The 27,818-nt window shown below is 56.5% G+C and overlaps 1 protein-coding gene across 3 annotated transcripts; it reads right to left on the bottom strand.

Annotated features, from left to right (window-relative positions):
- Nucleotides 1-915: 915 nt before the first annotated feature.
- Nucleotides 916-27,601, bottom strand: CNTN2 (contactin 2). 3 transcript variants are annotated; one of them, XM_058855494.1, is made up of 23 exons: nucleotides 27,483-27,601; nucleotides 19,831-19,934; nucleotides 15,623-15,767; nucleotides 14,696-14,871; nucleotides 14,319-14,414; nucleotides 13,866-14,075; nucleotides 13,207-13,306; nucleotides 12,769-12,944; nucleotides 11,088-11,224; nucleotides 10,484-10,613; nucleotides 9,478-9,628; nucleotides 9,087-9,214; nucleotides 8,624-8,799; nucleotides 7,499-7,619; nucleotides 7,006-7,164; nucleotides 6,739-6,888; nucleotides 6,145-6,215; nucleotides 5,694-5,928; nucleotides 4,834-4,949; nucleotides 4,317-4,503; nucleotides 4,004-4,116; nucleotides 3,757-3,925; nucleotides 916-2,669 (listed from the first exon to the last, which is right to left on the bottom strand). In XM_058855494.1, the coding sequence occupies exons 2-23, from the start codon at nucleotides 19,883-19,885 to the stop codon at nucleotides 2,560-2,562; spliced, it is 3,111 nt and encodes a 1,036-aa protein (XP_058711477.1). In that variant the 5' UTR covers nucleotides 19,886-19,934; nucleotides 27,483-27,601; the 3' UTR covers nucleotides 916-2,559. The 3 variants fall into 3 exon arrangements, with proteins under 3 accessions (XP_058711477.1, XP_058711478.1, XP_058711479.1); XM_058855495.1 differs by lacking the exon at nucleotides 27,483-27,601 and adding an exon at nucleotides 21,281-21,547; XM_058855496.1 differs by lacking the exon at nucleotides 27,483-27,601 and adding an exon at nucleotides 20,168-20,280.
- Between the last annotated feature and the right edge of the window lie 217 nt (nucleotides 27,602-27,818).

The raw sequence follows: 27,818 nt of genomic DNA, 5'->3' as shown, positions 1-27,818 counted from the left end.
CAGTGACCAGAGCTGTCCCTACAGAGTGACCAGAGCTGTCCCTGCAGTGACCAGTGCTGTCCCTGCAGAGTGACCAGAGCTGTCCTTTCAGAGTGACCAGAGCTGTCCCTGCAGAGTGACCAGTGCTGACCCTGCAGTGACCAGTGCTGACCCTGCAGAGTGACCAGTGCTGACCCTGCAGACTGACCAGTGCTGACCCTGCAGTGACCAGTGCTGACCCTGCAGAGTGACCAGGGCTGTCCCTGCAGTGACCAGTGCTGACCCTGCAGAGTGACCAGTGCTGTCCCTGCAGAGTGACCAGGGCTGTCCCTGCAGTGACCAGTGCTGACCCTGCAGACTGACCAGTGCTGACCCTGCAGTGACCAGTGCTGACCCTGCAGACTGACCAGTGCTGACCCTGCAGTGACCAGTGCTGACCCTGCAGAGTGACCAGGGCTGTCCCTGCAGTGACCAGTGCTGACCCTGCAGAGTGACCAGGGCTGTCCCTGCAGAGTGACCAGGGCTGTCCTTTCAGAGTAACCAGTGCTGACCCTGCAGAGTGACCAGGGCTGACCCTGCAGTGACCAGAGCTGTCCCTGCAGAGTGACCAGGGCTGTCCCTGCAGCCCCCGGGGACAGAGCAGGAGCTGCCCCAGCCCAGCTGAGCCTGGAGCTCCAGGATCTTTGGGATCACCCGAGGCTGGAGCTGGGAAGAACTCCTTCCCTCTCTCCATCCTTCCCTCTCTCCATCCTTCCCTCTCTTCATCCTTCCCTCTCTCCATCCTTCCCTCTCTCCATCCTTCCCTCTCTCCATCCTTCCCTCTCTTCATCCTTCCCTCTCTCCATCCTTCCCTCTCTTCATCCTTCCTTCTCTCCATCCTTCCCTCTCTTCATCCTTCCCTCTCTCCATCCTTCCCTCTCTCCATCCTTCCCTCTCTCCATCCTTCCCTCCAAATCCCAGGAATTCCAGTTCTCTCCCTGTCTCTGCACACCTTTAACCCCTGGGCTGTATTTTAGGAAGCTCCGAGAGGTTTTAAGGAGGATCCCAAGCCTTTTCCTCCCGTTGCTGGCTCTGGCTGGGCTTCAAAAGTAGTTTTTTGTCGTTTCCCGAGGTCTGAATGCCGGATTTGCAGGTGCAGATCCTTCCCCGTGGCTCTCCCAACCCTGGATCAACGGAATGGCAGAAGGGACTGCCCAAAACAGGGCTTAGCAAAGCCTGAGCTGCCCTGTCTGGAGAGGGATTTCCCTGCCACCACCTGGGCTAAAAAGAACTGAGGAATTGGCGTTTAAAGGGAAAACTGCTCGTCAGGGCTCAGCCAGGAAATTCTGGGATTGGGATTGTCCAGGCTGGCACTGTTTTCTCTGGGATTGAGGAGTCAGAGCCGGGGAAAAGTCCCTAAAACCACCCCTGGGATGGAACCAGCGGCAACACCAATCAATTCTCATTAACTTTGGTCAACTGCTTTACTGGGAGACAGAGATTTCAACAGGCAACATCAATTCCCAACCAGTCCTGTGGGAGCTCAGCTCAGCATTCCTGCTTTTCCCAGCCTCTGGAGGGGAGGGGGCTCCTCAGCATCCCAGTGCTTCCCTGGGATGCCCGGCAGCCATCGGAGCTGGAATCCAGAGCCGCTTCCTGGCTGGATCTCAGCCTTTGCAGTCCCAATCCCGGCCTGGGATTTTGGCTGGATGAATTCTCAGTGCAGGGCGATGAATCCGAGTCCAAATCTTCCTTGTTGTTCCAGTGGTGGCTTCCTGGAGCCTCCCATTCCTCTTTTCATTTTGTCATTTTTTAAAAGTCCTTCGCTCCTCTGAAATCGGATTTATTGACACCTCCATTTTTAGGCAGAGGTGCCTGAATTAGGGATTCTTCTCCCCAGACAGAAAGGAAAGAGGCAAACAGGGTGACAAATCCACCCCCAAAGCAGGTGGGATATGGGAAAACACGGAATTTGCACCTCACAGCTGAGACAAGCACCAGGCTGGTGCGGCAAGTGAACACCAGAGTTGTAAAAAAAGCTTTTCAGGCTGGGGCAGAGCTTGATCCTCCCAAGGATTTGTCTCCTTGGGTTGGTTCCTGCAGGATTTGGCGCTTTTTTTTTTTGTGGAAAAAAGGATCAATCCCGTCCCACAGATGCTCCGAGCTGGCTGTGGTGGGATGGGTGTCCCTGAACTCCTCAGTCCCCGTCCCCACATGGAATTCACTGTACAGAGTTAAAAAAAAAGTCAAATTTAGCAGTCTGGTTATCTCATACATGGCTTCAATAAGGCAGAAAACCTACGGATACAGTGAGGGGGAGTGGGGCAGTTGGCTGCAGAATTCCCGGAGAATTCTTCCTTTTCCTCATTTTCCTTAAAAAACATTTAATCGGTTAAAGACCCATGTCTTGTACGAAAGCTTCTGTCCCTCCAAACCAAAAAGACAAAAAAAAAGCTGTTTTTAATTTCTTCCTCCCTTCCAACCACGTGGTCCAATCCTCTCCCCGCGGTGCCGCCCCGCTCCCAAGTGGGATTTGCCGAACGCCGCCTCGTTCCCGCGGGATCGGGAGGAATCGTGTCCGGAGCCGCGTCCGGGGCGCGGTCAGAGCTCCAGGGAGCTGATCAGGGCCACCATCAGCAGGGAGTTGGTGGCGATGACCACGACGTGTGGCGCTGGCCTCGTCCCCGAGTCCTCCACCATCATGCTCGTCCCTGGAAAAAACGGGAACAGGGAAGGGGCGGCTGTGGGGTGGCGCGGACACTGCGGGGAACTTGGGGGAAGTGGGGTTTTGTGGGGTTTTTTTGTGTTGTTTGGCACTGATAAAACTCCTGGGAATGCTGGGAGCAGGAATTTGGGGGTGGGCGCTGAGAATTCAGCCCTGAATTTAGGGAATTTGCTGGAGCTGCGACCCCACGGAGCTGGGATTTCACTGTTAGTGGAAAACTGAAATGGTTTTTAGTTCTTAACTCTTGGGAAGTTGGGTGTTGTGGGGTCTCGAGGCTGCAAATCCTAAAGCTGGGTCAGGCTGGACTGAGTTTGGGAAGAGTCAGGAATTCCTATGAGTGAACAGCACAAGGAAACCAAAGGCTGATTCCTGGAAAAAACAATTCCAGGAAAGGCAATTCCAGAGTCTCAACCTCAAACACTGCGGGAGGATGTTCTCCCACGGCCCTGGAAGGGAGAGAGGGATTTTAAAACCCAATTTATTGGGATTGTACTGTGGCCAGGATGGGAGGGGCGGACTGAGTCCTTCCTGTGGCTGAGCTCCGGTCTCGGAGCTCCAGAGCCTGGGGAGAACCTTGGGAAGGGGAATTTGGGCATGGAGAGGGCGATCATGGAATCACATGGATGGGTGTGGCCAGAGGAGCGTGTTGGTGGGTGTGGTCAGTGGGTGGGTGTGGTCAGTGGGTGGGTGTGGTCAGTGGGTGGGTGTGGTCAGTGGGGTGGGTGTGGTCAGTGGGGTGTGGTCAGTGGGGTGGGTGTGGTCAATGGGTGGCTGTGGTCAGTGGGGTGGGTGTGGTCAATGGGTGGCTGTGGTCAGTGGGGTGGGTGGGGTCAGTGGTGGGTGTGGTCAGTAGATGGGCATGGTCAGTGGGGTGGGCGTGGTCAGATGGGTGGGTGTGGTCAGTGGGTGGGTGGGGTCAGTGGGTGGGTGTGGTCAGTGGGTGGGTGGGGTCAGTGAGGTGGGTGGGGTCAGTGAGGTGGGCGTGGTCAGTAGATGGGCATGGTCAGTGGGTGGGCGTGGTCAGTGGGTGGGCGTGGTCAGTGGGGTGGGTGTGGCAGGAGGAGCGCAGGTACCGCTGTTCCGAAGGATGTGAACTTCTGCCGGCGTCCCATCCCCGCCGGGTCCGGTCACCCGGATCTGGACAAAGGCGTGGGTGAAATCCTCGGGGATGGGGATGTCGATCTGGCTCTTGCTGGCCAGGTACAGGGTGGGGGCCGAGTGGGAATCCTGCCTGTAGAGCATCTGTGGGAAGAGGGAACGCTGAGTTCCTGTGATTTCCTTGGATCTCCTCCAGGAGAAGCCCAGCAACGCTGACCGTACCTTGTACCCCGTCACTGCCGACTCGTCTGCCTTGGCCACCACGGGGTCCCACTTGATGCTGACTGTGGAGCCGGAAAAAGTCCAGGAGATGTTCCCAGGTGGCCTTTTTGGTGCTGAGGGATGTAAAAGCAGACAGGGATTGGGTAAATGAGGGAGTGAGGAGAAGGCTGTGCTGGTCCTGCCGTCCCCCGAGCCTCGGCAGGGCTGTCACCACTACGGGGCGTTCAAAGGACATGAAACAACAGCACTGAGATCAAAGTTTGGGTGATTTTGGGGGATCCTGTGGAGAGTGGAGGGGTCAGGGCTCACTCACGAGGTCTCGTGGTGGTGACGTTGGTGGAGGGGCTGGGGGGGCCGGTCCCTGCCCGGTTGTAGGCTCGCACGGACACGTGGTAGTTGGTGTTGGGGTTCAGGCCAGTGACATGAGCCGATGTCACCAGCCCCGCCGTCCTCACTCTGTCAGCCGCCTCCTCCTTGTCCCCGTCCTTCCAGTAGCGGATCTGCGTGGAAAAGGACGGGATGGGTTTAGGAAGGAGATCTGCAAATCCTGAGTCGGCCCATGATGAAGGGCCCTTGGGTGTTTGTGTCCGTGTATTTTGCTTTGTGTGTGCCCAGGAATGAGGCCACGGCCTCCTGGGAAAGGCAGGCAGGAAAAACGGGATGAATCCCTTTAATCTCTCCTGATGGAGCAGTGCCAGCCCCGTTAGAACCACGTGGTGTGAATTATCCCCACCTCTGGAATCACAGCTGTTTCCTTTCACCTCACATAACCCGGGGGAGTTTCCCTTGCTGGGCTCTCAGGGTCTCCCGTTCCCGTTGGAATCTCCTACCTCGTATCCCAAAAGCACTCCGGTCACTTCTCCTGGCTCCACGGGCTCCCAGGACACATCCATCTCCGAGGACAGGACAGACTTGGCGATGACCCTGTAAGGAGCCCCTTTGGGTTCTGAAAGACAGGAATAAAATCCTTTTCCTGACTTTGGGCCCCGTCGGGAACAAAAGGTTTTCCCGCGGCATCATCCCGCGGGCAGACAGCTGGTGTTGTGTTACGGAGCAAGGGGAAGGGATTTAGGGATTTAGGAGGACAAGCAGGGCCACAGCTGTGAGCTCTGGGATCTGTGTCTGCCCCGAGGCTCTGGGGCGGTCAGGGCTGGGCTCAGGGAATCGTCACTCTGTGTCTTTGGGGGAGTAGAGGAATGTTGTGCTGGAATAGCCATTCTGGGAGCTCCTGGATGGACACGGATCTGCAGGGGTCTGGCTGAGGAAAGGCGGTGGGTTGGACAAAGTGGGGAATTCTGAGTCTGTGCAGTCATGGGATGGTTTGGGTGGGACCTTAAAGCTCATCTGGTGCCACCCTCTGCCATGGCAGGGACACCTCCCACTGTCCCAGGCTGCTCCAAGCCCTGGCCAGCCTGGCCTTGGGCACTGCCAGGGATCCAGGGGCAGCCCCAGCTGCTCTGGGAATTCCATCCTGGCCACCCTCACAGGGAACAATTCCATCCCAAGATCCCATCCAGCCCTGCCCTCTGGCAGTGGAAGCCATTCCCTGTGTCCTGTCCCTCCATCCCTTGTCCCAAGTCCCTCTCCAGCTCTCCTGGAGCCCCTTTAGGCCCTGGGAAGGGCTCTGAGCTCTTTCTGGAACCTTCTCCTCTCCATGCTGGACATGCCCAGCTCTCGCCCTGCTCTTTACCTTCCTCTGCCGAGTACACGATGGCCGTGAGGCTCTCGGGGCCCTCCCCTTTCCTGTTGTAGGCCTTGATCTTCACCTCGAAGGGGGTGTAGGGCGCGATGCTCTCGTTGCGGTACACGAAGTGCAGCGACTCCGCGTGCGGCACCCGCGCCCTCAGCCAGGCCTGGCTGCCCTTCCTCCGGAAGGACACGATGTACCCAAAGCCATCCCCGTTCTGGTAGTCCCGCAGCGTGGGCTGGGAAGAGAAAGGAAGCCTTGGTCAGTCCAAACCAGCCTTTGGTTCATCCGATTTGGAATGGTGGTGCTGATTTCCCGAAGGAAACGTGCGCTGGGTCCATCCAAACCAGCCCTGGGCTCATCCCCGTGTTCAAACTGGGGTGGCAGCGCTGATTTCCCCCCTCAGAAAATGCCACGTGGTCCCCCCGTGGTGCTTTCCCTGCTCCCAACTCACCGTCCAGGTGATGATGAGCTCGTTGGGAGCCCCTCCGCCGCCGCCAAGCCCGGACGGTGCCACCGTCGGTGCTGTGAGGTCCCCAAAGGAAAACAGAGCCTGGGTTAAGGGGGTGGGAGCGATGGAGGAGCACAAACACGGCGTGACACCGGATGGGACAGATCCTGAGAAAGGTCTGGGCTCTGTTTTCAGCCATGAAAATCCTGGCTGGAATTCCAGCTTGTGCCTGACCAGGTTATTTAGGAGCATGGGACAAGGATTTGGTTTCGGAGGGAACAAGGATGGAGCTCAAAAGCAGGGACGTGGAGGGGAGTTTTATCTGGAAGAAGCTGGTTTGCATTTGGTGGATTGGGTGCAGTTCTCCTGCTGTTCTCCCATCCCTCCTGTCCAAGCAGCTGGACATGGAATGAACATTCCCAGCTGGATGTAGTGCTGGGAAGTGCAGTTCTAAACCTGCTCATCTTCAACACAGAAATGGGCAAAAAGGTGGCAAATCCTGTGGTGGCCTCAGCTCCAGGACCTCTCCAGGAGATGATTCATCCCTTGGGACCATCCTGGGTGGGGACAGGGACCTGTGGTTGTCTCCACACCCACCTGCTTCCTTGGTCCGGATTTTGCTGGAGGGCAGACTGGGCTCCCCAATTCCCAGGATGTTGCTGGCCAAGACCCGGAACTCGTAATCCATCCACGGGATGAGGTTCACCACCTGCGCCGTCTCCGCGTTGCCCTCGATGTTTACGGGATCTGTAAAATCCAGTAACAGCAGAGGGGAAGGAATAGAGCGAGGAGCAGCACGGAGCCAGGGCTGGCCGGTGGCCGGTGGCCTCGGTTTGTCACCGGTGCCACCGTGGGGACACTCACTGGTGCGCATCTGCTTCCATTGGCTGGACAGGAGGGTCCGGGCCTCGATGAGGTACCTGGCGATGGGGCTGTGGTTGTCGAAGCCGCGGCTCCAGCTCAGCTGGACGCTGGTGTCACCGATGTCCCTCACCACCACCCCCCCGGGCGGGCCTGGAGGTCCTGGGGGCGTGGGAAATGTGTCACTGACATGGGAGATTTGGAGGTTTATCCCTCTGTGCATTCTGCAAGTCCTAAATTCATATCCGGCCTTTCTTTTCTGGAAGCTGGGAAGCCTCCCCACCAGCTTTCGGCTCTGGAAAAGCTCCTAAGCCTGGTTGGAAAGGTTGCAAAAGACCTCCAAGATAATCAAACCCAAATTTTGTGTGAAAATAAAACCCACTAGGCCATGTGACAGAATTCCTGGGTGTGAGGCGGTTACGAGGAAGGAGCAGCTGAGGGCACAGGCCGTGTCATTGCTCTGTCAGGAGCAGGGAATGTTCCCACAGGGAGTTACCTCTGACGGTGAGCGTGGCTGACTCGGAGGCGCTGTCCACCACGGTCTGGGCCGTGCAGGTGTAACGGCCCGAGTGCCGCAGCTGCGCGTTGGAGATGCTGAGGTCCCCGATGGCCTCCTTCTGCAGGGAGAACACGGCGGGGACAGCATCAGGAGGCGCCCGCTCACAGCCCAGAGTTCAGAGTGGTTTGGGTTTGGGTGGTTGGGATGTGGTGAAGGTGGAGAAGAGGGAGATGGGGAAAGATTCCCCCATGGGTGATGGAGCTGGATGGATCCAAGATGGATCCGGTGATGGCCAAGGCTGAGCCTGTGCTGGGTCTGTTTGGCTTGGGATGGTGATCAATGAGTGATCAATGAGTGATCATTGAGTGATCAATGAGTGATGGTTGAGTGATCAATGAGTGACCATTGAGTGATCACTGATTGATCATTGAATGGTTATTGAGTGATCACTGATTGATCACTGATTGATCAGTGAGTGGTTATTGAGTGATCACTGATTGGTCACTGATTGATCACTGATTGATCAGTGAGTGGTTATTGAGTGATCACTGATTGGTCACTGATTGATCACTGATTGATCAGTGAGTGGTTATTGAGTGATCAGTGAGTGGTCACTGATCAATCATTGATTGATCACTGAGTGATCACTGATTGATCAGTGAGTGGTTATTGAGTGATCAGTGAGTGGTCACTGATCAATCATTGATTGATCACTGAGTGATCACTGGTTGATCAGTGAGTGGTTATTGAATGATCAGTGAGTGGTCACTGATCAATCATTGATTGATCACTGAGTGATCTCTGCCTGCCGTTATCCACAGGTCTTTCCCTTTCTCCTCCGGTTTAGGAGAGGAATGATCGTGGAATCATGGAATGGTTTGAACTGGGAAGGATCTTAAAGCCCATCCCATTCCACCCCAGCCGCGGGCAGGGACCGCTTCCTCTATCCCAGGCTGCTCCAAGCCGTGTCCAACCTGGCCTTGGACACTTCCAGGGATATGGAATTCACAACCTCTCTGGGCAAAGTGATGGAGCAGCTTTGGTGGGCACAAACACGCAAATAACGAGGGTGGAATTAATTTTCCATCCCTTTGGATGGTCCGGAATTCCCTCCGGACTCACCGCGCTGGCTCGCCGGTAGTGCCCCTCGGACTTGTCGAAGTCGATGGGGAAATCATCCAGGGACCAGGTGAAGGTGAGGTCCATGGTGGGGTCGTGGGACGCGTGGCACTGCAGGGTGAGGTTCTCACCCACGTTGATGTCGGCGCTCGATGGTGCCAGCGTGATCTTGGTGGCATCTGCAGGGAAGGAGCGGGAAGGGCCGTTAGCCGCAATGTCCCCGTCCCATTATCCAAACCCTTCCAGCAGCTGGAGCTTCACAGGAGGAAGAGGAGGGATTAGGAAATGGAAACACTTTTCTTAAGGGCCGTTTCTTGGTGGCTCAGGCAGAAGTTTTGCTGCTCCACCTGAAATCACTTTGATTCCCCTATTATTCTGTTTTTTGGGAGTGTAAGGACGGGAGAAAGATCACATCACTCATTCTTAGCCGTTTCTTGCTCGATTGACCCCAGATGAACATCCCTACCTCGGACAGAGAGGATTCCAGTGCTGTTGGCTTTGCCCATGAAGTTCTCGGCAAAGCAGGTGTATTTCCCCTCATCGGATTTGCTGATGTTCTGCAGGATCAAGGTCCCGTCCGCCGTAATCGTCACCCTGCAAAGGAAGAGCAGCCACACAAAGGAAAGTTAAAAGATCCGCTCGTGCTGGAGATTTGGGAATCTCCACCGATTTTAGAGAAACTGGCGACAAAATCAGGCAGGAAAACATCGCGTGGGAGTTTGCTAAAGAGGAAATTAGAGGACTAAAAAAATTCAGGGATGCAGCAGCACATTTGGATCATCGAGTCCAGTCTTCTGATAAAAAATAAAATTATTTTAGCTGCATTTTCTAGGTGGAAGCTGACTCTGTGCTGCTACCTGCTGCTGTTGACCAGGAGTTCTGTCCCTTTGGTCCAGAGCACGGTGGCTTTTGGTGCTGCTCGTGGTTGGCACGGGATGATGACCTTCCCACTCCGGGCTGCCGGGATCAGGCGCTTCACCGGGTTTAGTCTAAAATCTGGAGCTAAAGCTACAGGGATAAAAAAAGAGGATTAAGGCACGATTAGAAACGCTGCCCTGGGGGGAATTTCAGCGGGAATAGATTTGTTGTTGGATGGCTCGGTAGGAGAAGCGAGGCAGAGTCTGGAGAGCGGAATAAGGGAGGAATTCCTCGGCTGCCGGGTGGATCCTGATGCCTGCCAGGCAGGAATTATGTGGCACACGAGTGGGACGGAGCGATGGGAATGACCCTAACAAGTGCAAGGTCTTTGAGAGACACAACAACAGCTGCTTTGGAACATGTCGAGGATAATCTCTTCAATATCCTGACCAACACAGACATCCAGCTTGCCTGAAACTCCTCCTGGAATTGCAGATGGAATTGGGATTTACCTGTTGGCCTCAGTGTGTTAGTGATCAAGCTGGTGCTCAAGGCCGTTGATTTATCTTTGGCATCTCCATGAGGAGATGAACTTTTGGAGTAACATCATGGAACAAGTTTGGCAGCAGTTCAGCTCCAGTCACCATCCATCAAAGCAGGCGGAATGGAGACTGAACTTTTCGTTTTTGGACCTCTTTCCTCCAAAAAGGAAGAATTTGTAGTGGGAGAGAGGTTGTAGTGCTGCTGCTGGATGTCCTGTCCACTTCCCGTGGGCAAACAGATTTTTTTTGTTCTCTTTCACACAGAATTTACACAGATTTTAAAATTTAAGGGCTTGCACAGTGTCTTGTTGAAGCAACAACCATTTCAGTGGTGAGCGAAGCAGTTTTTGCCTGCTCTGATCTCACTGCGACGTCACAATGTCAGGATCACACCAGGATATTAGGAAGAGATTTTTTTTTCAGTGTCCCATTGGAACCCAGAGCTCTGGGAGAGAGGAATTACCTTGCACTGTTAATTCAGCACTTGCATAAACTGTGCCATGCTTGTTCTCAGCCACACACTGATACATGCCAGAGTCCTCCAGGACTAGCTTGGAAAATCTCAGCTCTCCACCGCTCACTTCGATGCGGTTCTGTGCAAACAAGAGGGTGAACCCATTAGATGAGAAAACAAAAAAAAATAAAAATATGGAGCTCAGTCCTCGGCTGGGTCAGGGTTGAGTTTCATCACAGACTCCTCGAGGCCAGCCTGGTTTTCCGTGCGGGAAAACGCAGGATTTGTTTTTATGTCTGTGAAGCCGCTCTGCCACGTTGCCGTGCTGTGTTTGCCGGGACACCTGAGCAGCAAGGTGCAGGTGACACCAGGACAGGCACGAGGCGCTGTTTGTCCTCCCTGCTGGCCGGCTGTGAGTCCCTGCAGCTGCACGAAGCGATGGCTGGGATGGCAGCGCCAGGAGAGGGGATTTGGGGATGGTGCCGTCGCTTCGCAGCCCGATGGGGGCACATGGAGGAGGGAGGCGGGGTGAGAACCGGGGCGGGGATGCAGGAGCGAGGCAGGAGGAGGGGCTGGGGCTGGAGGAGCGGGATCAGAGCTGGCTGGGGGGTACCTGGGACGTCAGGGGCTGCCCATCCCGCAGCCACCGCACCGTGGGCCGCGGTTTGCCGGAGGCCACGCAGCTCCAGCGCAGGTCGGACCCGATGTCGGCCTCCGTGTCCGAGATCACGTCCAGCCAGTCGGGCTGGGCTGCAGGGGACAAGAGAGAGGGGGCAGAGCCAAGGAGCTCAGCTGAGAGGTGGCAGTGCCAGGCTGGCAGAAGGATGTCCCTGTGCCAGCGCCACCGGCACAGTCGTTGGCACAGCGGGACCTGCCACGGGAACAGCCCCGGCCGTTTGTGCAGGGAGAGGCGCGGCCGGGTCCTGCTGGGCTCCGGCTGCGCAAGGTCAGGGCAGAATCCAGGGCTGAGGAATTGGTTTCTCTTCGTGAGATTCAGCTGTTCCTGAATCATCGAATCATGGAATGGTTTGGTTTGGAAAGGAACTTAAAGGTCCCCCAGTGCCACCTTCTGCCATGGGCAGGGACATCTTCCACCATCCCAGGCTGCTCCAAGTCCCGTCCAGCCTGGCCTGGAACACTTCCAGGGATGAGGAAACCACAGCCCCTGTGCCACCATGCCCATCCACCCTGTGCCAGGGCCTCACCACTCTCGCACTAAGGATTTTCTTCCTGGTATCTCCTCTAAACCTTCCCTCTCTCAGCTTCCTGAGCTTCAAGAAAAACTGGGATCAAGCCAAGGTAACCATGGGAAGTTTTTTAGCTTGACTAGATCTGGTTAACAGCTTGGAGCATTAACCCCAGTGGAAGCTCCTCAGGCTTGGAGAGGATCTTGAGCACGAGCCAAATTGGATTTTTGTCACTCTCCTTCCTTCCCTGGTTCCCTGATGTTTGCTGTGATGATTTTAGAGCCCGTTTGGAGCTCTTTCTCTCTCCCCTCACCACGGCCCAAATGTGCCCGCTGAGGAAAGGTTTCCCTGATCCCTGCAGGTCTTGGTTGGGGCTTGGCAATGATTTAATTAGGGATGGTAAGAGGCAGGATTGGAGCGCGTGGTTTTCATCCCAAACCCTCAGAGCATCGCCTGGGGCAGCTTGGCGTGCTCTGGGAAGTTAAAATGTGTTCCCTGGGTGAAGGACATGTGTTTAATGTGTCCCTTTTGATGAAGGACACGTGTTTAATGTGTCCCTTTTGATGAAGGACACGTGTTTAATGTGTCCCTTTTGATGAAGGACACGTGTTTAGTGTGTTCCTTGGATGGAGGACACTTCCCTGGGTGAAGGACGTGTGTTTAATGTGTTCCTTGGATGGACACGTGTTTGTGTCCCCTTGGATGAGGGACACGTTTTTGGGTGTGTCCCTGTGGATAAGGGATGTGTTTGGACATGTCCCATTGCATAAGGGATGTGTCCCCTTGGATAAGGGATGTGTCCCCTTGGATGAAGGACACATTTTTGGGTGTGTCCCCTCGGATGAAGAGCACGTTTTTGGGTGTGTCCCCATGGATAAGGGATGTGTTTGGGTGTATCCCCATGGATAAGGGATGTGTTTGGATGTGTCCCCATGGACAAGGGATGTGTTTGGGTGTGTCCCCGTGGATAAGGGATGTGTCCCCATGGATAAGGGATGTGTTTGGGTGTATCCCCGTGGATAAGGGATGTGTTTGGGTGTGTCCCCATGGATAAGGGATGTGTTTGGGTGTGTCCCCTCGGATAAGGGATGTTTTTGGGTGCGTTACCGTGGATGATGATGCGGCCCTGGTGGGTGTCCCTCCCTTTGGCGTTTTCCGCCTCACACTCGTACGTCCCCTCATCCTCAAATCCAGCGTGCTGGATCTGCAGCAGGGGCTCGCTGCCGATCCACTTGGAGGACTGCGGCCCGTCCAGCTTCCTCCACTTGATCCGGGGCACGGGGCTGCAGGAAAGCCGAGACGATGAACCCGGGCTGAGCTCATTCCCTGTGTGACCACCCCTGTCCTGTCCCACCGGGCCTTGGCTTTAGCCAGCTCCTCCCTTCTCCCATTTCCCTCCATCCCTGGTCCTCCATCAGAGAGAGGAGGTGTGGAAGTTCTGCCAATCCCAGTCCCCATCCCAATCCCCATCCCAACCCCCATCCCAGTCCCCATCCCAGTCCCCATCCCAATCCCCATCCCGATCCCCGCGGATGCTTCACTCACTTTCCAAAGGCGAAGCACTCCAGGGTCACCAGCTGCCCGGTCAGGGCGTAGGTGTCCGTGGGGAACCTGGCCTTGATGCTGGGTGGGAACTGCCTGGCATCTGCCACGGGGAAAACACCGCTCAGGGCACCTGGGTGACACCGAAATGCCACCCAGGGGGTCTCAAAGGGCAGAGGGACACATGAGGTGACTTCCCAACCCTTTGGTGTGTTGGGGTGAGGGGACAGAGGTTTTGTTTTCTTCTTCAGACAGCTCTTGCTGAGCTCCCTGAGAATCTCTTGGGAACATCTCAGGGCTCCGTAATTCCTGAGAACCACAGAATCCTGGGATGGCTTGTGTTGGGAGGGTCCTTAAAGCCCATCCCACCCGTGCCATGGAATTTCCACTATCCCAGGTGGCTCCAATGCGTGTCCATCCAGGCCTTCCTCCATTTAATTCCCTTTTCCCAGAATTATCCTTTAAAAATAGAGAAACCCCATGGATGGAGTGGAAACGGGGAATCTTGGAGAGAGAGAGCTGCTTCCCTCCCACCCCAGCCCATCCATATTTTCGAAGTTCTTAAGAGAGGCTGGGGAATATTTGGGCGCTGTGGAGGGATTTGTTAATTCGGACTTTTCCCATAAGAATTGGCATTTTTGGGACAATCCCAGAGCACTGACCCTCTGCAGCCAGGCTGAGGCGGGAGAACTTGCTGAAGACGCTCTTGGTGATGAAGTCGATGTGGCTCGTGGCAAAGCAGGAGTAGTTGCCCAGGTCCGAGGCCTCCGTCTTGGCAATGTAAAGGTTGCCCGTGGTCTGGGAGATGAAACGCCTCCCGTCGGCCGGGATAAAATTGGGGAATTCGTTCAGGAGCCACCGGTAGGATAAACCTGGGGGAAAAAGGAAAGGAATAAACTGGACGGGTTTGTCCTCCCAAGTGAGATGGATCCAGTGGGATTCCAGGCTTGGGTGGATGGATCCAGTGGCATTCCCAGCTGGAATTGGCCCTTGCACGGACACACCAAGTCCTGCCTCTGCTTTGTTGCGTTACAAACTCTGAGTTAACCCCAAATTTCCTTCCCTGAAATTCCCAGAAAATTCGGGAACCCCGTGCTCTGCTGCGTCCCCCTTACCTGGGTAGTGGGGCGGGGGGCTGCAGGTGAACATCACCCCCCAGCCCTCGGTGATCTTCACGGGGTCCCGCTCTTCCGCCGAGAATTCCTGCAAAACTGAAGAGGCAGAGTGAAACCCGGACAGGAAAAACAGCTGGAGGAACCTCTGCACTTTCTCTGCCCCTCCTCGGCTGGGTTTGTGCAGAGGGAGATCCAAAATTATCATTGCCTTTCTCCGTAATACTCCAAATTCTCCAGATTTCTATGGAAGTGCCAGGGGATTTCTCCATGGGATGATGCGTTGGAGAGATTCTCTCCAAGCCTGTTTCCAGGCAGGCTCAATTTAAGCCAGGCCTAACTGTGATTGTGTTTAATTCACCTGGGGGTGCCAAACTTACAGCCAAAGCGGAGCGAGGCCTCCCTGCTCACCACGGTGCCCCTGGAATTGGATGCCACGCACTGGTAGGAGCCGGAATCCTTGGCTTTCACAGGGTTGCTGATCACCAAATCCCCGGCCACCAGCCTGTAGCGGGAATCCGGCTCCAGCTTGAGCTCCGTGCCGTTCATCTTCCACCTGCCAGAAGAAATGGGAGCAGGGATAAATCCCCGTGGGGCTGGGCCTGGTGGTTTTCCAGCTGGAGGTGGATTTGGATCTGAGCTGTGACCTGGGAGGGATCTGGAATATCTCAGAATTTTGGGATTGTTGAGGCTGGAAAATCCCTCTGGGATCAGCGAGTCCGAGCTGTGCCCGATGCCCACCCTGAGCCCTGAGTGCCACCTCCAGCTGCCACCTCCAGGGACGGGGACTCCAAACCTCCCTGGGCACTTCCAAGGCCTGGCCGCCCTTTCCATGAGGAAATTCCTGCTGCTGTCCAAGCTGAGCCTCCCCTGGCCCAGCCTGAGGCCGTTCCCTCTCCTCCTGTCCCTGTTCCCTGGGATAACATCCCAAATCCCCCCCGGCTGTCCCCTCCTGGCAGGGACTTGTGCAGAGCCAGGAATTCCCCCTGAGCCTCCTTTTCTCCAGCCTGAGCCTTCCCAGCTCCCTCAGGATTCTCCAAACCCTTCCCAGCTCCCTCAGGATTCTCCAAACCCTTCCCAGCTCCCTCAGGATTCTCCAAACCCTTCCCCAGCTCCCTCAGGATTCTCCAAACCCTTCCCAGCTCCCTCAAGATTCTCCAAACCCTTTCCCAGCTCCCTCAGCTCCTCACAGGACAAGGAATCTCATTCCCAAGTCAGTAATTCTCCATACATAAAAGTGGAGGGGAGAAAGCAGAATCCTGGATGTTTTTATCCCGTTCCAGGCGCAGAGGGAGCCCGGAGCTCACCTGTAGGTAGCGGGAGGATTGGCCCGAGCTCGGCAGGACAGGGTGACCTTTTCTTCTGCAGAGCCCTCAGGGAAGAGCGTGTGGGACGGCTGCTCCTCGAACACCGGCCCGTAGTTCCGCGTGCCGCTCTGGGCTTGGCACCAAACTACGGGAGAGGGGAAAACCTGCTCAGCTCCGCTCGGCTTTTCCTAAAAAAAATCCTCCTTTTCAGTTTTGTAGGGTGTGCCCAGCAGCGAGGAGGAGGAGGAGAGAAGGAGCGATGTGACAACCCCACCCCATCTGTCAGCACAGCCCGGCCCTGGCTGTGGGAACACAACCGGCCCTTCCCACCGAGCATCCCGCGCCATTCCCGCCCTTCCAGAGGGACCAGCATCCCTGGGGACACGGGGAGGAAGGACCAGGGACCTCCTGGAGCACCACAGCTGGGGCTGGGAATGTCCCCTTGTCCCTGAGGTTCCTCCTCTGCCTGCACAGACCTTGCCTGGTGCGTTCTTCCGAAATCCTCTCCAGGGTGAGGGAGGAGAGGGGAGAACCGGGATCTTCACGGCTCTGGACACACCTGGCAGGTCCCCTCTGTCCCTGCAGCTCCCCCGGCTTCTAACACCTCAAACCAGTTGGTTACTGGTGCAGAAACCAGTGCAGACTAGAGCAAACCAGTGCAAACCAGTACAAACCACTGCAAACCAGTGCAAACCATTCTGTTCCATGGCTGGGATGAGCCTGAAGCCGCTTTTGGGGTGTTCAGACACAGGTTTGACTCTGGTTTTGAGAACGAGGAGGAACAAGAGGGACAAGGCCCCCCCTGCCTGATCCACGCCGTGCCTGGGCCACCCTTTGGGGACAAAGTGCCACTGGCAAGTTCCAGCTGCCTTCCTGTCTCAGATAAACAGCAAATTCCAGTGGATCCCCTTCCACGCAGGAGAATCCCTGAACCCCAGCCTGCTTTGGGTGGGAAATCCCTCAAGCTCATCCCGTTCCACCCCTGCCACGGCCGGGGCAGCTCCCACAGCCCGGGGTGGTCACTGGAAGGGACACTGGGAGCGAGAGCCAGGCAGAATCCACCTGGAAATCTCTTCCTCGCAGGAACAGCCGGTGGGATAATTGCCAGCACGTCTGTCCTGCTTGTCCCTGTCCCCCTGGAGACGCCTGGCCCTTATCAGGGAAGGAGCCACCAGCGCTGATAAGCTCCGAGCTGCTTCCCCGGCTCCAGGATCCTTCCCTGCTCTGTAATTGAATTAATGAGCGTCTCCAGCCCGCTGTGCCAACGCCAATCTGTCTCCTTCCCCCCCCTGCTCAGCGGGGCCGCTCCCAAATGAAGCGATTCCCGGGAGCGGGATGTTTTATGGAAGAGTCACTTCCAGCCGGGAACGGCCTGGGATCAGCAGGAGCAGCCCTTGACCCGCGGCTCCCGGGGTTGGCCTCGCGCTCCGGCTGCTCCGGGAGGAGGCTGGGATGGGATGGGATGGGATGGAAGAGGGGATCTGGTAATTGGCTCTGGGCTGGGAGCAGCTGCTCCCCGTGTCCCTGCTCCAGGCAATTATCCCGGCTCCGCCAGGATCGGCTCGCGGGATGCTCCCCTCACACAGGGAGAGGCGCCGAGCTGGGATTCTTTGGGATTAAGGAAAAGCAGCGGGTTTGGGGTTGTTTCCCTTCTAGGATGGTCCCGTTCCTAAAGGGAAAACTGGAAATCTTCTCCTGTTTGGGTCAGTGCTGAGGGAGTCCCGGCTGGAATAAACTCTGCTGATCGGGGGGGAAAACAATATTGAGTTAATGGGGAATTAACGAGAAAAGATTTAATTGCGTGCTGATAGATGAGTTAATTGTGCTCTGATAGATGGCGGTGACAGGACCGAGGCTGAACAGCTTTAATTTTGAGATTAATTAGAGAGCATAAGGTAAAGAATTTCTATTTATTTAACAAATAAAATATCTATTGGTACCACTCCATTCCCTGCCCTTTCCCGTGGGATTTTTTTATTCCAATTGAGCCAAACCAGGCTCGTCCTCCCTCCTGACCCCACCTGGAGCCCGTGTCCCCTTGCTGTCCTCTGCTGTCCCTTTGTCCCTGCCAAGGTTACAGCTGCCAGTGCCAGGCATCGATTTTCCCTCTTGGAATCGATGCCAGGACTTCAGGTGAGTTTTAATCCACAATTCCAAGGTGCTGGGGGTGAAACGCTTGGATTTCACTCATTAAACAAATCGGGGGTTGATTAAAGCAGTAATTAAACTGTTACGAGGTGGGGATAAGGTTAAAATGAAAAACTGATCAATCCCAGAACTTCTGAGACTGATCTGCCACCCCAGAATTCCCAATTTTTAACGTTGCCAATGCAGGATCTGTCCTGGAGCTCTGGTGTTTGGAAAACAGGGAGAAGACAGGCACAAAATAAAGGTTTTTAAGCCAAATTTCAAAGGAGAGGAGCGACCTGTTGGGAATTTTCCATGTTCTGTCCAGCTGGGAGAGCTGGAACGACAGGAAAAGCCCCACCATGCCCCTGGAATAACCTTCAGTATTAAGGAAAATGATAATTAGCACCAAAATAATGGGAAATGGATTGAAAATGAAGATTTGGAGAAGCAGCTGCAGGGAGGTGACTCCAAAGGTTCCCTTTTGGGTTATTTTGGGGATATTTTTAGGAATATGCTGAGAGCCAGGCCTGGAAAGCCCAGGTGTGAGGGAGGCTGCACTTTGTGCTGAGCCCAGGAAATGATGGATTTCCTGGGTGGAATGTTTTCCAAGCTGAATTCCTTTTTCTGAGGACATCCACAGCCTCTGGATCACAGGAGGGAGCTGGGCAATAAATTGGTTTTGCAGGAAATTTATGCCCAGAATCCTGCTGGATTTGGGTTTTTTTTGAGGACCAGCTCTCTGAGGAGCCGGGGTTTTATTTTGGGTTGTTTTTAACGAGCACTTTTCTGAGGAACAAAAGGTCAGGGCTTGGATTCCCATATTTTCCAGAGGTTTTCCCAAATGAACAAAGGCCAGGGAGATTTGGGGATTTCAGAGCAGTCTCTGTGCGCTTCAGAAGATTTAAATATTTAAATCTCGCTCCAGACCTGGAGGTTTTGGCTCTTTTCCCACTCCAGAAGGTTTCCCTGAGCCTCATCCATCGCTCCCATCCTTTTGTCCCGATCCCTCCTTGTATTCCCAGGATTTCTCCCTGTCCCTCCGGAGCTCCATGGAACCATCAGCCAAAGCTCAGTGAAAATCACCCTCCCAGGCATCCCGGGATTTTTGGGGGGTTTGTCTGAACTCAGGTGTTTGATGGGAGACCCCAACTCCGGCTCCGTGGCCGCGTGGGGGTCGGGCCAATTTCCAAGCGGGATAATTGCCTCCGGATCCAGGGCAGCCCCCCCTGCCTGGGCCTCCTCGGGGATGCAGAGAACATTAAAAGGTAATTAGATATTTATGAGGATGGGCCTGCAGCCTGCCCAGCGTGATGGATTGGCTGGAGGACATTATCCGGACTCAGCTGGAGAGGAAATGTCTCCCTGCGGAAAAGGGACCTGCAGGGAGCAGCCTGAGCCTCCCCGAGATCCAGGGATGGGGTCTGGAAATGGTCCCCAAAATCCAGAAATCAGCCCCAAAATCCAGGAATGGTCCTTGAGATCCAGAACCCCTTAATTCCTCCTTCCCTGGGGTCTGGAAATGGTCCCCAAAATCCAGAAATCGTCCCCAAAATTCAGGAATGATCCTTGAGATCCAGAACTCCTTAATTCCTCCTTCCCTGAGATCTGGAAATGGTCCCCAAAATCCAGGGATGCTCCCTGAGCATCCAGAAATGATCCCTGGGATCTGGAATTAATCCCTGAGATCCAGAAATGGTCTCTGAGATCTGGAAGTCATCCCTGAAATCCAGAATTTCTCCCTGAGATCCAGAAATCCTCTCTGACATCCAGAAGTGCTCCCTAAGGAGCAGGGGGATCTTTGCAGGGCTTGGCCAGCAAGGAATCCCAGGAAGAAGTGGGATGGGGAGTGGGATGAATCCCACTGGCAGGAGGAAATTCCTCCTGCACCTCCCGAAATCTGGGGTTACAAAGGAGAAATCGTGTCAAACATTCCTGGCCCAAGGGGATATCGGGAACAGCGCAGACACGGAACAGCCCATCCCGGGATTTGGGATTGGGCACCGCCGCATTCCCGGTGGATCCCGGATGATGTCCCGCCTGCTCCAGCCCCTCCCGCCGCTCCCACGGGAATCTCTTACCCAGGAAGGTGCCGACGGCCAGGGAAGCGTGGATGAATCCAGCGGCGCCTCCCATCCTGCGCCGGGTCCTGCGGAGCCTCTACGGGCGCGGGGGGACAGCGACCCTGGCGGGGGGGACACGGCGGGGTCAGCGGGGCCCTGCCAGCCCCAGAAATCCCATGGAGCTGCTATTCCAGAGGCTCTGGATTCTGTGTTCAGCGGGACTCTTCCAGCCCCAGAAATCCCATGGAGCTGCTATTCCAGAGGCTCTGGATTCTGGGTTCAGCAGGACCCTTCCAGCCCCAGAAATCCCATGGAGCTGCTGTTCCAGAGGCTCTGGAGTCTGGGGTCACCCGACCCTTCCAGCCCCAGAAATCCCATGGAGCTGCTATTCCAGAGGCTCCAGGCTCCAGCTGTGCCTCCCCGCTGGCCACCAGCCCGAGCGAGAGTCACTCCAGGGCAAAATTCCAGCGGTGCCCGGAGGAGCGGGAGCGGCTGAAGGAGCTGTTTTTGTCCCCGATGGGACAAATCAGGACGGGAATTGTTGTCCCTTCTCCTTTGCTGTTTCCCATTCTCCCCCGCTCCTCCATAAATTCTCCTTTCCAGGAGTTTTTGATGGAAAACACCGAGCCGGAGGTGCACGGGGTGTTGGTGGGGGTGAGGAGGGAGGAATAATTTGGATTTTTGTGAAAATAAAGAAGATATTGGGAAGGAATTCTTGGCTGGTGAGGGTTGGGATGCCCTGCAGCGAGATTTTCCGTCCCTGGGAGTGTCCCAGGCCAGCTTGGACAGGGCTTGGAGCACCCCGAGATTATGGAAGGTGTCCCTGCCCAGGGGTGACACAGGGTGGGATTTAAGGTCCCTCCTAACCCAAATCACTCAAGGATTTGGGGATTCTTTGACAAAAGAATCTTTAATTGAAACTCTCGAAGTGCCAGGGCATTTCCTGATGGCCTTCCCAGTCTCCTCCACTGCCTCCTGTGATCCCAAAATATTCCCAAAAATCAAATCCCCAACCAAACCCTGAGCTCTTTGTGCAGCCGCTGCTCCCCGAGCCCTCTTCGGGAGCAGCTCCACCTCCCGCACCTCTTCCCGCGGATCTCCAGCAGGGATTTTGGGCTGTTTTATCCCTCTTTGTTACCAAACCCTTTGGCAGCAGCGCTCCCCCAGCCCGGCAGGGCCTCATTTCCCCAGAACACCCCGGTGAGGAGCTGAAGATGCTGCCAGCAGCTCCCGGGCCGCTCCTGCTGCTCATCCCCCCCTGCTCCAGCTGGTGCCGCTTCCACTCCCGTCCCTGCCCATCTGTCCGCTCCCCAGCCCTGCGAGCAGGGATTAACCCATCCCATGGGATTCCCTGCCCCTTTCCAAGCCCTCCTCATTACCAACCGCACCTGAGCAAACAGCCCGAGCCCAGCTCGGCTCCCCGAGCCCCTCCGGCTGCAGAAAACACCCGGCCCCTTTGTGTCCTCACCCAGAGAGAAGGTTTTGCTCCCAGCATCCCAAAATCCCGGGATTTTATCTCGCCTGGGTGCGAGGGCTGGATCCCAGCGCTCCTGAGAGCCGGGGAGGGGACACAGGGAGGGGACAGGGAGGGGACAGACCGGAGGGGACAGAGGGGACGGACAGGAGGGGACAGAGAGAGGAGACAGAGGGGTCAAGGAGGAGGGGACAGAGGGGACTGACGAGAGGGGACAGAGTGGGGACAGAGAGGGGACAGAGGGGACAGACAGGAGGGGACAGAGGGGACGGAGAAGGGACAGAAAGGGGAAAAGGGAGAAGACAGAGGGGGCAGAAATGGGACAGAGGGGGTCAGGCAGGAGGGGACAGAAGGGACAGAGGGGTCAGAGAGGACAGAGAGGGGACAGAGGGAGGGGATGGACAGAAGAGGACAGAGGGAAGGGACAGAGAAGGGACAGACAGGAGGGGACAGAAGGGACGGACAGAAGCGAACAGAGAGGGGACAGCCGCCCTCAGCCCTGCTGGGATTTTGTTCCCTGACAGACCCCAAAATAAATCTGGAGCTTCATTTTCGCGCCTGGCCGGGGACAGAGGAACCGCGGCCAGAGGGAGGCGGCAGCTCCTGGTGGGAGAGGCACGAGCTGTGGCAGGGACAGGGAATTTGGGGACGGAGCGCAGCGGGGCGGGAGACGCTCCCACGCAGAAGCCGCTGGTTCCAGCAGCCCTGGGGTGGCTCGGTCACATGGAGTCACTTGATGTCACCGAGAATCCTGCCCCAAAGAGCGTCCCGAGCCCACGGCCCTGCGGCCAACACTGTCCCTTTGTTCCCCCGGCCTGGCCCTCCGCCCTGGGGACAAGGGGCAGCTTTGAGCCGGGCGCGCTGGGGGCTTGCAGGAGATGCCAGCCCCGCGCTAATTAATGAGTTGACTTTTCCAAATCTCTGCAGTTCCCTCGCTCCGGGGTTCGGGGGAGGCGGCAGCGGCGGAGCCGCTCCTGCACCAGCGGCCACAAGATAAACTCGGAGTTTTTGCTCAGAATTCTCTGCTGAGCCCCCGGAGCCGCCTGGGCTTTGCCTCCTTTGTTCCCTTTCCTCACACTTCGAGAAGAAACAGGAACGAGTGCGGGAAAGCTGGATTTTGTTATTTTTCATGGAATCCGGGGCTAGTTTGGGTGGGAAGGGGCTTTATATCCCATCCTATTCCAGCCCCTGCCATGGGCAGGGACAGCTTCCACTACCCCAGCTGGCTCCAACCTGACCTTGGACCTTGGACCAGGGATGGGGCAGCCATCTCCAGAGCCACGATCCTGAGCTCCTGATCCTGGATCTGATCCTCAGCTCCTGATCCTGGATCCAACCCCGAGCTCCTGATCCTGGATCTGATCCCCAACTCCTGATCCTGGATCTGATCCCCAACTCCTGATCCTGGATCTGATCCCCAACTCCTGATCCTGGATCTGATCCCCAAACCCCTGATCCTGGATCTGATCCCCAACTCCTGATCCTGGATCCGACCCCCAACTCCTGATCCTGGATCTGATCCCCAGCTCCTGATCCTGGATCTGATCCCCAAACCCCTGATCCTGGATCTGATCCCCAGCTCCTGATCCTGGATCTGACCCCGAGCTCCCCGGGAACACTCTGCACTGGATGTTGAGCCCTGCTCTCCTCCCTGGTTGGGGAAGGGCCACAGGGAGCAGTTTTTTCTCTCTTGCCGGGGTGTTTTGACAGCCCCTCGAGAGCCCGCTGCTGTCCTGAAAGGGGATCTGTCACCGCCGCTAATGGAGGCTGTCACCGATACCTCCGGGAGCCAGGCGGGATGGAAACCTCCACATTATCCCTTCCCTCCGGAGCCTCGGGATCTGGGAGCGATCCATTAGCGGGGAGGCAGAGCCGGGGAGCTCAGGGAGATTTTGAGGGGTGCTGGGAGAGGAGGAACTGCCTGGGACAGCATCCACTGCATCCTCTGGAGGATGATCCCAGCGGGATTTTGGGGAGGTCGGGGTGGGTTTTGGCAGGAGATGTCCTGCGCTATCCATTACCGGGATAAATCAGTGTAATTCCATCTCCTGCGCTCAGCCACCAGAGGAGCATTTGGGATTAAGTGGGGCAGCTCCTTCTGCCGCAGCATTCCCCAGGGAAGGATCGCTCCGGAGGGGGGGCCAGGCTGGAATTCCTCCTGTGCCTCTTTTATTCGGGATGGTGGCTAAAGCTGGAAAGGGCAGGCGTGTGATGTTCCCTGGATTCTGACTCTCAGAACCTTCCCAAGGTTGGGGACATCGTGTCCATCCTGGCACAGCAGGAACAAACGGGTTCATTGTCACGGGTTCGTCCTCCTGGAAATCAGGGATGGATTGAGAGGAAAACTTTGGATTCAGCCCTTCCCAGATCTGCCAGCGGCTCCAGGTCCTGCAGGAATTCCGGGCCACTCCAAACCCGTCCTGAGCAAGGAAACTTCCAAACGAGGACCAAAACACCCCAAAAACCAGACCCCGAACTGCAGTTTGGGGGTCCCTGCTCTGGTGGGGGTCAGCACCCGATGTTGGGTTCCCAGCCACAAGATGTGTCCCCAAAACACTTCCAGAGGGTCCCACGTCCCTCTGTCCTGCCCAGGTGGGTTTGGATCCCTGGAGCTTTAAACTTCCCCTCCAGACTCGAGTTCCAAGGGAGACCTCAGCCCAGAGCAGCGGGAATGGGACTGGAAGTCTGGAAATCCACCCCGGAGTGATTCCAGCGGGAATTCGGGAGGCGATGTCCGCCCCAGATCCCGGCTGTGGCTGGTAATGCCACAGACATTCCCACAGGGCACATTCCCGGTGCTGCCAACCCCGCTCCGGGCGCTGCCGAGCACGGGAAATGTTCCCTTTTTCCGGGAAATATTCCCTTTTCCCGGAAAATGTTCCCTTTTCCAGGGGAATATTCCCTTTTCCAGGGAAATATCCCCTTTTCCCAGAAAATGTTCCCTTTTCCAGGGGAATATTCCCTTTTCCAGGGAAATATCCCCTTTTCCCGGAAAATGTTCCCTTTTTCAGGGAAATATTCCCTTTTCCCGGAAAATGTTCCCTTTTTCAGGGAAATATTCCCTTTTCCCGGAAAATGTTCCCTTTTCCAGGGAAATATTCCCTTTTCCCGGGAAATGTTCCCTTTTTCAGGGAAATGTTCCCTTTTCCCGGGAAATGTTCCCTTTTCCAGGGAAATGTTCCCTTTTCCCGGGAAATTCCGGCTGTTCCCGCGGGATAGCCTGGGAAGAGGCGCTGATCCAGGGGGGGATTTCAGGCAGCCAGGATGGAGCTGAGCTCCCCAGGACAAACCTCCCCATTCCCGCTTCCCGCTGCCCTCTCCAGGCCTGGATCAGCTCCGGGAAGCTCGGCCTAAAGCCGGGACTATCCCGGGCTCCTCCCGCCTCCCACTCGCGCTCCCGGTGGCGTCAGAGCCTTGCTGTGCCTCAGGTATAAATAGCTCCTACCTGCTCCAGCCCCTCCCCGCCGCTGGAAGCGCTCCTGGGAGTCGGGAAAAACAAGCGGAGAGCTCGGGAAACCTCCTGGAGAAGGGCTTGGGAAGGGAAGCTCTGATCCAGCAGCGAGAACCTTCCCGGGGGTTTGGGGTTTGGGCATCCCTGCCTGGCTCCGGGGATCTTCCTCAGCCTCACGGAGCTCCTCAGCCCTCCCAGTGCACCGCTGGGTGCTTGTACTGGTCATACTGGGGAGGGACAGCAGCCCCGAGGGGACCCTGGGGTTAAAATCGCCCCTCAGGTGATCCCTGAGGTGGTGCCGGGTTTGTTTTGCTCCTTGGGATGCTCCAATCCCGTGCCCAACCTTCTCTCCTGCCCTCGGGTTTGGGATTCGGCCTCCAAACATTACCAGCCTTAGCAGGGATCAGCGCTAAACAGATTTTCCTGTCCCATCCTGGTTTTTACGGCTCTCCAGTAAATAATAAATGTCCTAATTTGGGATCAGGATTGCTGGGCAGGGCTGGGGTTGGGATCCACAGCCGGCTCCGGGCGGGAATGAACCTTGGATCAGCCCAGTGGGGTCCTGGATTTTCCAGCAGGGAAACACCAGGGTGTTTGTCATGGAAGATGAAAGATTTTGGGTTTAGAGAAAGGGATTTTGTGCATCTGGAGAGCTGCGCTGAGCAAACCCGTGGGAGCTGGGGAAATCCCCATTGCAAGCTCCCTGAAAACCCCATTCTAAACTCCCGGAAAACCCCATCCTAATGTCCCTGAAAACCCCATCCTAAACTCCCTGAAAACCCCATCCCAAACTCCTTGAAAACCCCATCTTAATGTCCCTGAAAACCCCATCCTAAACTCCCTGAAACCCCATCCTAAACTTCCTGAAAACCCCATCCTGAACTTCCTGAAAACCCCATCCCAAACTCCCCAAAACCTCATCCTAAACTCCCTGAAAATCCATCCCGAACTCCTTGAAACCCCATCCCGAGCTCCCTGAAACCCCCATCCCGAGCTCCGGGCCGGGATGTGGGATCCATCCCCGGCCCCGGGAATGCGCGGCCGCGCTCGGCGGAGCCGCCGGGAGCTGCCGGCAGGTGCGGGGAGAGAAACCCCTCCAGGGCTCAGCCTCTCCTCAAATATCTCACGGATAATTTGGATTTTGAGCGTTTCCAACGCAGCCGGCGTGGCTGAGCAGCTTTAACGTGGGCTCAGCTCCACGTGGATTCCCATTTCCATGGGCTGGGAGCAGGTGGGATGAGTGTGGGGGGAATCCTAACGGCTCGGCTCGGGGTTTCTGCCATTTATGATTTATTTGTGGTAGATCCGACGGGAAAATCCTAAGCCAGCCCGTCAAATCTTCTGCAGATACTCCAAAGGGATAAAAGTGACCGCTGTGTTTTGTAGGAATAAATCAGGGGATGGATGGAGCGTTGGGAATCCTTTGTCTCACTCTACCTGAGCCCCCGGTGCAGCTGGGCTGGACAGGACCCCCCCAGCTCCCATTTTCTGGAGTTTCTGGGAATTCTGAGCCACCCTGTGGAAAGCTCAGTTATTTCTGGAAAGTTTGGGATCCGCTGCTGAGCAAAGCAAGAGGTTTCTGTGCTAAATCCCAAATATCCAGCCTGGAGAGGTTCATTTTTTGATCCTGAATCTCCTGCGAGTCCCCTTGCTCCATATTTGCGCCCTCAGAATTCCTGGTGGATCTGCCTGGGAAGAGCAGGGCCGGGCTTTGGGAAAAGCCTTGGGATTTCTCCCAGCTCCGGGATGCAGAGGCTGCTGCCTCCCATCCTCACAGCAACCGGTGTTTCCCGGGAGAGACGCGATCTCCCGGGAAAACGCCCCGCTCCAGCCCTGGGAATAACGCTGGGGGCTGGTGGGACTTGTGGCCAGCCCGGGGGAGTTTTGGGGTCAGCGAGGGTGGGGTGAGGAGGGAGCTCGGGCACTTTGAAGACACGAAAAGGAGCCCCAGGAAGCGCCCCCAGTTTTCCCTGCCCCGGCTGCTTCCCCATCCCAGCGTCCGTCCCTCTGGGAATGGGAACAGAGGGGTGCCCTGACTGTGGGGTACCCCCCGTGCCCTCGGGAAATGGGGTGGGAATGGATCCGTGGATCCCCCACAGCCCCGAGTGCGCCTGGCACAGCCCCAACCCCCCAAATCCCCCCAGAGCACCCCCAAATCCCCCCGGAGCACCCCCAAATCGCCCCCCTCCCCTGGGATCTGCCCTCGGGAAGGTGAACTGGGACACCACGGCCTTCCTGGAGCCCCTTCCCTGGAGAGGAGACCCTGGGGCCGCTCAGGGCTCTGCCGGCTCATTCTGGGAGTGCTGAAGGAGTTTTGGGCAGCAGAACCCCCTGTGGACCCCCCCGGCACGCCGGAGGTGCCCGACCCCACCAGCGCGCTCCCGAAGCGCCTCGGGCCGGAGCGCGCCGGGAAAAACCTCGCGACAATCGCTGAGAACCGAAATATTCCCCGATTTTTTTTTTTTTCATATTTTTTTTTTTTCCCCTTATGAGACATTTCAGCTGCCAGCCGCCCTGAGCTCGGCCGCGCAGCGCTGCCACAAGTGCCACCAGCGCGGCCCCCCCGCTCCCAACTCCACCCCCGGCTCCTCTCGGGGATGCCCAAAGCACCCCCAGCTCCTGACCCCATCCCTGCGGACCCCACTGAGTCCCTCCCGGCCGGAGCGCACCCAGCGCGAGTCGGGAATGCTGCCCCGAGCCTCCGGGAGCCCTCCGGGATGCAGCAGAGCGGCACGAAGCGCTTACCTGGGCCGGGAGGGCAGCGTGGGCATCAGCCGGGGGCCCGCGGGGCCTGGCGGCTGCCGGGGGCTGGGCTGGAGGCAGCGCTCGGCTGGTGGCTGGCCGAGTGTGGATGTGTGTGCCCAAAGCCACTGCAGCATCTCTGCATTAGGATGTGCTCCTCCCTCTCCTCCCTCCTTGCGTGCGCGCTCCCTCGCTCGCTGCCAACCACCACGCCGCTCCCTGGAGACGCGGAATTATTTATTTTATTTTTTTTTTTAGATTTTTTTTTTTTTCCTCCCCCCTCCCCTCTCCTCTCGCCCGCCCTGCTTTTACCTCGCTTGCCACAGCCGCGAGGAGCAG

This window comes from Poecile atricapillus, chromosome 23, assembly GCF_030490865.1.
Source record: "Poecile atricapillus isolate bPoeAtr1 chromosome 23, bPoeAtr1.hap1, whole genome shotgun sequence".
NCBI classification, from domain to species: Eukaryota; Metazoa; Chordata; class Aves; order Passeriformes; family Paridae; genus Poecile; species Poecile atricapillus.
Note: the sequence above shows the minus strand (reverse complement) of the source record. Positions and strands in the feature narration are given on the sequence as shown.